The 11150-nt window shown below is 39.4% G+C and overlaps 1 protein-coding gene across 1 annotated transcript; it reads right to left on the bottom strand.

The window, feature by feature from the left end:
- Positions 1–247: 247 nt before the first annotated feature.
- LOC137279273 (U11/U12 small nuclear ribonucleoprotein 25 kDa protein-like) lies at positions 248–9288 on the bottom strand. The gene is made up of 6 exons (XM_067811781.1): positions 9183–9288; positions 8321–8497; positions 7525–7648; positions 7071–7176; positions 2854–2928; positions 248–1083 (listed from the first exon to the last, which is right to left on the bottom strand). The coding sequence occupies exons 2-6, from the start codon at positions 8495–8497 to the stop codon at positions 1020–1022; spliced, it is 546 nt and encodes a 181-aa protein (XP_067667882.1). The 5' UTR covers positions 9183–9288; the 3' UTR covers positions 248–1019.
- Positions 9289–11150: the final 1862 nt, after the last annotated feature.

The raw sequence follows: 11150 nt of genomic DNA, 5'->3' as shown, positions 1-11150 counted from the left end.
GGAAGCCAACCTCAGACTCAGTGTGAAACTGAGATGTACAAACATTGCCTGATAAATAACTTTATTTCTTATAATCCAGTTGTGTCACTGAATCAGTCATGTACATAACCATGTGTGACATGTCATAGAAAAGCCATGAAAATCAGCGCGAACTTGTTCTACAACAGGCTCAGTTCTTTACACACATTAGTGAAGAACTGTGATACTGCTGACCATGACGCTAAACATCAAACACCATAACAAAAACTCTGTACAATATTAATTTATTGAAACAAAAGCTGTCATCTACATATGTGGAAGTATCATGTACAAGGAACTTCTTTAGTTCTGGAATGTCATTTATTAAGCCATTTTCACACAGAACCACTAAGGGTGTTTAACATATAACGTCTTTCAAGATGATTACACACACAACATAACTATGGGCATATGTGTGTGAAGTGAACTAGTCCAAACTTGTGCAGGTTTTCTAGCACCATCCCACTCAGAGCACATGCCATATGTTCAACATGAATACATCGCTGAGACCAATAAAATGCTCTAAGCCATCCTGTCCATACTGCTTTCCTAAATGCCAAGTGCAAGGCAGGGTAACAACAAGTACCGTAGTTCAACATCTTTTAGGATGATTCAGCCATGGGTAAGAACTGCTTATGCTTTGTTAAACAACCTGGATGGTTCACTTCTCAACCACTGACTTGATTCACAAATCATAGAACCACGTGGAACACTTATGTTTTTTTTTAAGCACTGGGATTATTCACGTTTTCTGGTTCCCCCAGGATGATTCACATTTTCGTGAACTACCGGAATGATTCACATTTTCTGACTCTACCAAGACTCTCATTTTCCAGAAGCATTAAGATGATTCCAATTTGCCAGAAACAGCTGGATGAGTCACATTTTCTGGTTCAACCAAGATGATTCACATCTTCCAGAAGCACCAAGATGATTCACATTTTCCACGATCACATTGATTGTTTCATCTTATTGTACATACACACACATAATAACATGCTTTATCTTCGTGATTTCCTGAGTTTTTGGAGGAACATGATCTCATCTCGATTTCGAATTCCGTAACTGAAATATAGTGGAAACAAACTATTAATATCATCATTTCATTCAACATCTGCCACAATACCCTCTAACATGTATGTGTGATGAGTTTTCAATAAATAAGAGCAGAGGTCATAGAACAGTGTCCGAATCAGTCAGACAAACACTATCTGATTCTCATTATTTTAAGTTGAAGTCAAACATTCTGGATGACATACTTTTTTTAAAACCAGTGTCAGTAAAACATTATTGACAGCACTGATGCTAATGTTCAGAATGACAAACATGGATATTCCCAAAAGAAATGCAAGAATAACAGGCCTTGGCAACCATTACACACTGAAGGGAGATAACCCAAGTCACCTTGGCAACAATTACATATCAAAGGGAGATAACCCATGTCACATTATCATCATTTGATTAACAAATAGTTTAGGTAGTCGACTCTTTATCTGCCTTTATCAGTTATATCTCAAATGATCTTGATACAGTTGTGGTAGCTATCGTTTACTAATTTTGTTGGTTCTCTAAGTCTGTGAATTTGTAACGTGATGTGGTAGGACTGGCATAACGTAATGGTTAATGGAGTAATTTGGGGGTGAAAGCTTCGGAAATTAACTGCAATGGATTTATCTGTACCTGATAGTCTTGTATCCATTCTCTCATTTATACGGGGGCCTTTTGGGCTTGCTGCGTTTGAGAGGTTATAGAGTGTCTGACATACGTATACCATATGGTGAGGGCCTGTGCGGCCATATTAGTGGTCAGGTATGTGATTGAGACACGTGACTTGCCGATTGCCTTGGCAGGCTCAGCAGCACATGCTTTTCATGACGATTCCCATCATTCCATGGTCAAAGGTCAATTCACTACATGACCATATAGGTGACCTGGCTTTCAGTGTCAGTTGTCTTGTTGTGGTGATCCTTACAGGGACTATCACCCCAATAGGGTTCCCAGGTCTCGTCATCAAAACTCCATCCTGGCTACTTGGGCTACGCATTTAGAGTAGGTCAGGGAAATAAAGTATTTATGATGAGTTAATGTTAGGCTGGAAAGGGGGACAATTAATGTAGGAACAAATAAGCTGAGCGTTAGGAATTAAAGGGGCACATCGGGATTACGAATGAAAGGGTAGGGCGAGATCATAAACATGGCAGTTTAGAAAGTAAGTTAGGTGTGTGAATACTGTTCTGATACGTTTCGTTTACTTCAATAAAGCCTTTTCTGTCAGGCTTTTTGTTATTTTCCATGTTCTCGAGGTCCAATATTAGAACTTGAATCTGATTTACAAACAATGGGGAGAGACTATGACTGGGGTCCAACACTTTGTAATAGCGACTTGCCACAGGGTCAGTGACTTCAAGGAAGTAACATGACTACTTTCCACTCGCCCTGATTTTATGACACAATGTTTGATGTTTACTTGACTATTTATCAAAGAGTGATAAATTTCAAAGAACAATAGCTCTAAATTACTTTTATTGCGAAATGTAATAGCTACATTATGAGCAGATATGAAACGAAATCCAAATATGTTTGCAGTTTGAAACCGTAAGAGGAAATTATCTAGTAGTTCACGGACAAGTAATATACCATTACTTGATTGGTATGGGATTTTTTACCCCCTGCTACAATATTCACACAATCAATAAAATTACACAATGCAAAGTCCAATGTAGTCTGTTGGCATTTCCCCAGACTGGTTAAATCCGTAATTCAGCTGTCACTGGGTGCTCCCCAAAGGGCTTCTATTACAGTGATAATATGAGAGAATGGAAAACAATTACATACGATTTCAGGGTCCTCCTGTCATCACTGAGTTTCTGCCCATCAAAGTAAAGGCAGTAGCTCCTCCAGATGTATTTCCTGGTGAAAGACAATGACCAGTCCATCATATAATACAATATGAGTCACACACACACTTGTGCCACCAAATTCCAGGATTTCCCAGCTCTTTATGATGCCATAAAGTGACTAAAATCAATAAGTATATTCTCTGAAATGCATATATTTTTATAAATTATAATCATAAAATCTAAAATGAAAAGGAGTCCAGACACTATCTTCACTCTTGAAACTGTGATAATCTAGACTTACCACAAATTCTGGACTAGTATGGGTTTTCTTGGATATGTTTGTTTCAGGGTCTGTATGACAGACCACAAAGTCACTGTATTTAGAGATGTGTTTTGGAACGAACATATGCTGAACTGATCAGGGCCTTTATTCTCGAAATGTTCATAGCTCTAAGAATTCTTAACTTTGATCATAGCTAATGTGTTAAGAATGGGCTTAAAGATCACTTATACCCTAAGGGGTGCAAATGCATAAATCACTCATTGACATCCTTATAAATGAAACCCCATCATTAAAACAGCTCATTTGGATCTTTAATTACCTTAAACTGACCTTTTTGACAACAGTGCACAATTCTCAGCCACAAATGAAATTTCAACCAATCAGAAAGCTATATGTTCTCACTGTCTACTATCATTTAGTTTTGTCTCCTGCTTTGCCTAGTTTCCGAGTTACAACCCTGGTTTTCATAGACCTTTTCATTGAACTTTTTGACAACAGTGCACAATTCTCAGCCGCAAATGAAATTTCAAGCAATCAGAAAGCTATATGTTCTCACAATCTACTATCATTTAGTTTTGTCTCCTGCTTTGCCTAGTCTCCGAGCTACAACCCTGGTTTTCTTAGACGATTCTGTCAAAATCACTTGGTGTCGCTAGGTTGTAATCCGTGTTAGGTGGTATAAACCTACATGTTATTTGTCATCATTCACTTGATGCTCAGTTAATGAATTTATAACAGGTATAATTAGTGGTAACGCCACATAGATTACCCGACAAAGATCCCCATTTGGCATTTCTTGTGTGTGGATTGATCAAAGGATTAACCGATAACACACTGATTGATTAATTACTTTTATGCGGATTTAAATGGGGATTTCTCAAAATATAGTGTTTATGTATGTACATTTACCAATCTGTGCTAAATACACTCTGTCATGTCATTGTCTTTGTAAAAACAACACCCTTCTTCTAAAGGATTAACCGCCAATACACTGATTGATCGCTCATTATTGGCTAACTAAATTACTTTATTCCTTAAGAATTATGCACATTATGCAAATAGTTGCAAGGTGTGCTATTGGGGTGACCAGTGAGACTATTCAGCAATATGAAAAACCTGAAATGATGCATCACGTTTTCATATATTCAACTGTTAAAAGACACATCACTTGGGAAATCTGCAGATTTGTGGGTAGCAGCTTTCAACAGAATCATTGTCTATGTTGTGAAGTGTAATGATACAGACAACATGCTCAATGGGTGAGATATCGGGCGAATTTGTGGGCCGGCGAAGAACATCCACTTGTTGTTGCTTCAGATACTGTTGAACAACACGAGCTGCGTGGGGTCGGGCGTTGTCCTGTTGTAGAATGACGCCGGGGCCGTGACATTGCAGAAACAGGACAACAGGGGCAAGCACTTCATCACGATATCTGGCTGCATTGAGGTTGCCATCAATAATGACCAGGTCAGTTCTGTTACGGGCAGTGATGAGACCTTCCCCCATAACGGTTTCGCTCCACAACACATGGATCTGTGTAGCATTCATTTTGACGTCTGTACACTCTCTGGCGGTTATCTGATGATGAAAGATGGAAACAACATTTGTCTGTGAGTAAAACACATCGCCACCAGTGTAAGGAATGCCTGAGATGTTGTCTACACCACTGCAGATGAGCACGATGATGACGTAACGTCAAAATCTGACGAACTGCATGTCTTAGAGAACGTGAGTCGTATTCCTTCAGGCGGTTGATTACTATTTGAGGATGTATCCGTCTCAGCTTATGGATGTTCCTGGCTGTTGTCGCTGCCGTTTGTTGCCAGTTCTGGAGATGGGTGACATGGATATACCGATCTTGTGCAGGGGTGATAACTTGGGGTCTCCCAGAGCGGAGTCAGTCTCGAACGTCAGCATGTTGTCCATGTCGATGGACTAGCCTGTCTACAGTGTTACGGTGGCAGCTGTAATGCTGGGCAACCTCTCTGTGTGTTCAGACAGCTCTAATCATAGCCAGGGCAAGGAGACGTTGATTTATTGTCAATCTTGGCATGTTAATGTGGAGTCGTTTTAACAGCAGCAGTATAAAAGTGAACCATAGGAAGGCCTCCTTTTTGTGTTTAAATACCCAAGGTTTCACACTCCTGCATGATTTTTCAGACTCTCCATATGTAAAACATGCCTTTTCACAAACGTGCAGCATGTCATTTAACGTTAATGAAATTTAATGGGGAAAGCCATTTTTGTGTTCAATATAACTTATGCATGAACAGGTTAACATTTTTTACACTTACAAAATTGTTTTTTGGGAGTTTGATGAATGGACACTTGATGGACACTAAGATTTCACATGACATTCAGTCTAAGTTAGTCACTCTAAGTAAACTTATCCTCAGTACTTTTCGTTGCACTCCACTACTGAGTCTAACAAAACCTTATGGGAGGTCACATCAGGTAACCTTTGAGATTGACCAATCAGAACACAGCTTACCAAATCGCGAAAGTGGACATTCACACATACCTTTTGAACTTTTCATCTCGAAAAGGTTCGTACCCGAATGATTCCGAATGCTATATAGCGTACACTCACTTCCGGGTGATGTCCACAGCGTACCTACAGCCATGACAATGGTGAGTAAACAGTCGCTGAAAATGGTGTTTTTGGCACTATTCAAGGATGTCATCTTGCGGAAACATTTGCTAATGGTAATCATGTCAACAGAAGCCCCAAAGGTCAAATAACTGTGTTACATGTGGATTTTTGTTTGTGGAGAGATCTGTGTCAGTGACCTCAATATTTTGAAAGTTCCTCCGATCCCTAAATAGTAGCCGTTGACTGATTGGTGCAATCTATTTAACCGTCTCGCATTTGATTGGACGGTCATTGGTCGCTCAAAGGTTATACCTGACGCGACCTTCTACTAGGTTTTGATAGACTCAGTGGTGGGGTGTGACGAAATATACTGAGACTAAGTTTACTTAGGCCGACATGACATTGCATATAACATGACAATTTCAATCTTGGAGGCGAAGCGGGGGTCAATATAATATTACTTACGATAATATTGTCACTACGACCACAACCTCACCTCCAAGGAAGAAAGCGTTATATTCATGCAAAATCCCTTTGGTCAGCAATGTGTAGTAAGCAGTCTTGATTTTATAAACTCGAAGAAACTTGAACTCCATTTTCTATCCTGGAGTATTTAGTATATAACACAGGTTTGCACAACGCTCGCTTCGCACACACAAGCAACCAATTTAAGCACAAACTACAAGGTCCGGTGGAAATCTCTGCATAGTGACACCATCACCCAACCCCAAGGAACAATTGACTGCAACACAACTATTCGGCATGCCTTTGGTGACGTCAGCAAAATGAAGGGTTTCCTACTCATTTTCTTTCTAACTGGAAATTGTTCCCTCTATGGCGTCCCTGCAGGGCTCTGGTGACCTGTCTGTGGTTTTGTTTGCGAGAGAGAGAGAAGCAGGCAGCTTTTTAGCAACTTATGACTAACCAGAAGTCTTTCATATGCAGTGGTAAGAGCATAAAAAAAATTGAGTTTATTCATTCTTTAAGAAGCACGTAGGGCTACGAATGTTTCAAGAATAGCTAGCCAGTTCTCCATTTATTTAAAGGAACAGGCAAACAGCTCATGAAATAACAGGGTTGTTAAAGTGTTCATTAACATTTTTGTATGCCCAGCAGTTACTGCTGGATAGATCCAACAGACTCACAAGCTCATGGTTAGCGTGAGATTATTTGTCGCACTACATGTACTGTGCTGTGCTATGCGGTGCTGTGCTGTGGTTAGCTACCCACAAGGTTGGACTGTTGGGGCTGTGCCAGAAGAAGGTTCAACCTGCTGGACCAGGGAGATATTTAGGAACATGGGGGCTGACATACATTAATCGCTATGGTAACATACCAGCTGATGTGGATTGTCCCTCCTTTTCTAGACTGACGGAGAGTGACATGTCTTCTGATAGCATGCTTCAGATCTAGAACACTGGCATCCTGCACCACCACAATCTCTGAAACAAAATCAGATGCAAGACATTAGGATTAGGCTTAATGGTAAACTGTGTAGCTTCAAAGATGTCTAGCTCCACTTTCTCATTACAACCAAATCTTAGCACGCATGATTGAGGACTGAGATGTCAAAAAATCTAAATGTGTATTTGGATTAGTTACTAATTTTCAAATTTTAGTTTAAAATGCTTAGGTCCTGATTAGCAAAAGAGGATTTAATTTTGTCATACCATCAGTCATATGTTTGCTTTTGTGAATATACATGTAAATCATTTGGGAGATTGGGAGAATTTATAGACACCACATCATTACTTTGAAAGTAGCAACATCTTGTTGGTTACATGACTTACTGAGTGCCTCCCCATCTGCCCGCATCACATCCACCACCATGGCCTGGCCATACTCCACTGCAATGGCAGAGTTAACCTCTTCTAACGTCACCCCAGCTGGTAGATCCTTCAGCAACGGGTCTGACTGTAAACATACAACAACCACTGGTCACACAACTTCAAACTGGTGAACAGATTGTTCAAATTTACCAGTTTCTTAAACACTGCTAAGCTGCACTGCAAGCTTACTTAATGGAGTTTTATTTGGCGACGTCTTCCTCAGTTTGATAGAATAACAAACACAAAGCACCAGTAAATAAATACACTAGACTGCATTTGGGGGCCAAGCATGAGGATACTTTAGGAGAAACTGATATGTCATTTTACTTTAAATAATAACAACTGACAAATCTGAACATAGTCTGAATTTTTTATTAGGCAACAAGTGAATGATTTCAGATGTCTTAAGCAAAAACACATAGATATGCATATTGCGGAAAAGTTAAAGAATGCCTAAATGTTTCGGTATTACTGTAGCTACTCTGTCAATTCATAGCTGATTAATTAATTAACTGACTAGTTTACATAGATCATGGCTCATAAATTCATGTTATCAGATCTAATTCAGTGACTTCATTATGATGGCACTCAATGCAATTAAGCATCTCCTTTACAGTGTAACCACCCAGTTACCAACGTCTTGTTATGACAAGTGTATTGTGCATTGGGAACAAGACTTTCATCTTTTTGAAATTTATGTAATAGTCATACAAACAGTTTGTTGCATCTTCAACTGAACAGTCTAGGTCCAACTAACTTCTATTAGTTCTGCAATGGTGATGCTGACTCTAGCCATGGCCTCTTGATGGGGGAGACCATCTTTTTCCCCTGTCTCCTCAATGACCCCTTTTTCCTTCCCTTCAGCCACACTCAACTGACCACTGTCCTCTGGAATGTCCAGTGGTTCAGTCTTCACCTGCACTTCTGTGTCCATCTGGAACAAGGTAACATGGGAAAATAGTTTAAACTTTGGTTTAGTTGATGCCTATGCTTTATTTGTCAGTGCAATTTGAATGAGTGAATGAAAGTTTACACTACTGTATTCAATACTCCAACAATGTCATGGCACAGATTAATATCTAGATAACTGAGTGTGACAGCACACGACATTATCCTACTAACCATGGTAACAGTTATCTCTTAAAATATGTATGTAGGGTTTGTGGCCACATGATTTATGACCGACGAGTTGCTAGCAAACACACCAAACGCCACACAATCTAATAATTACAAGAAAACCAAATTTTGCACAGTCACGTGAAATCGAAAGACCTACGCGGGTGACTTGTATGATGTATCATTACTTTGGACACCCGAATAAAAATGTTGTTTAGCAAACGATCATTATTTTGTTGTCACTTTTTGCTATTTCTGATGTTGTGGTGAAGAGCAATTGCTGGCAGGACTGCCATGTAATCAGTAACCGGGTGTGGTGAAATTTCAATTTCACACGTGCAATTTCACTCCATACAAATATATCACTCACTAACACGAAAACAAGTGATAAATTGGAAAGGTTAGTTATCCTGCCGTTCTGACAAGTTGGAAATATCTGACATTCACTCGTCAAATGAAACCCACTCGTTTATCTTTGTAGAACATGGGAAATATTAAGTTACCTTGACACGTTAGGCGTTATTAAGGTAGTAATGTTAAATCGCAGTGAGACCCGCAGGGCGCAGCCATTTTGGATCACGTGACTTTATGAAAACCTTGACCTCACTTAAATCGAACAAAACCAATTATCTTAATTTGTAACAAATATCTCTGACTACGTGATATAAACGAATTTATGAGTAAAGATATGCAAAACAGCACATCTATTTGATCCACACAACCTTACATTGCGTTCCACATTTTTTTCCGCATCTGGCATGACATGGTGTTTGAAACGGACGTAAAATAACAATGTAATGAGATCACGGATGTAGAAGCATCGACAGTTTCTCGTTGACAAAAGACAGATGGTCGCTGTTTCAGGATGTTGTTTCAGGACTCTGCAAACATAAATTCAAATTATAGAGTATATGTACACAGGCCACAAGTAGAAAAATAAACAGGAATCGATTACGTTCCTGCAATGTGTTCCACCATCTGCAGTCTTGAGAAGACGTACATGTTAAAACCATTTTCGTTCAGTTTTAGAGGTATACTCCGGAACATATGTAATGAAACACCTGCGATCATGTATATTTATTATGTACTTGAATTCCCTTTAATTCAGACCGAATATGTATGAGGCTTCCATCCCCTTTAGGTACATAGGGATCGGGGGCAAGCTACAGGAAAATCAAGTTCTGTGGATAGTCAACTTCTTTATTCCAATGAGTGGGTAGGTACCATACGTATAGGACTAGTTTGCAAACATGCCTACCGACGTTGCCAAGTGTATCCCTCCTATAAGCTACCTTTTTCAATATGTTTCTGTAATTTAAATTCATCTCAAATCAGTGCTTCTGATGTTTTCGTCTATTTGTATTCTGATTTTAGATTTGGGAGAATAAGTCTGACGATTGATACACCGGATGGAAGTCGGGATTCAAATATGGAACGGGTCGGCGTGTGTGGTCTCTTTGTAATTGAAATTAGTCTTTGTTGATAACTACTTATAATTGTGAATGCAAAAAATGATACCGACAAGACACTACCAACACAAATCAGACGAACCAGAATTTGAACTGCTGACTTATATTACTTAAAATGTACTGATAACGTTTAGAAAACCTAGGAGAACCTTTCTCATTCAAAGTTTGTTTGATTGTCTTTGCTCGCTCAAACATCTGTTTAAAATTTCTGTACATGGAATATTTAGTAATGCTAAATAACGTCAAATCCTTCAATGTATTTTATCGGGGTCGCTATCTACTAAGGTTAAGGGCATGCGAAGATACGACCAAAAACTGATCTTTGATAAGCCATGGTTGTTGTTAGAGGTGACTAACAACCGACATTAAAGAAGAACCTCACGCTCATGGACTCATTTAGTCTGTCGTACAGACCCTGAAGTATATACATCCAAGAAAGCCCACGCACGTCTAGAAAATGTGGTAAGTCTAGATTTCCTTAGCTTCTGAAAATGAAGAAAGTCTCAGGGATCCTTTTCATTATAATATTGTTTTCACTATGAACGTTTTTCCAGTAAAATATGTTCATTTCAGAGACTAACTGTTAGTCTAGGACTCATTCATCCGACCAGATTGTATAAAGGGGAACGAGAGCTGACAATCCCCGCTACATATACATTCATGTACCACCGGGAATTCTCGTATACAACATGCGAGGATCGATGCTCGTGATGCTGATCACTGGATTTCTGGCCCAGACTCGATTTTTTAACAGACCACCGCTATGTAGCTGTAATATTGGTGAGTGCGGCATTAAACAACAAACCAACCAACAGGCCCCAGATCACATTCTCATTCACGTACTAGCAGAAGTTCCAGTATATGTCCAACCCAAAGATCATATAGTTCATGAAGTCATTTTTGCAAACCTGTGGTTACACTTGGAAACACCAGTTCACCATCCCCGCTAGTTCAGGAACGACAGATCGTAATCCCTTTAGTCTCCAACATAGCTCTTTCACT

This window comes from Haliotis asinina, chromosome 3 (genome assembly GCF_037392515.1).
Source record: "Haliotis asinina isolate JCU_RB_2024 chromosome 3, JCU_Hal_asi_v2, whole genome shotgun sequence".
In the NCBI taxonomy this organism is placed as follows: domain Eukaryota; kingdom Metazoa; phylum Mollusca; class Gastropoda; order Lepetellida; family Haliotidae; genus Haliotis; species Haliotis asinina.
This window is presented reverse-complemented; position numbering and strand designations above follow the sequence as displayed.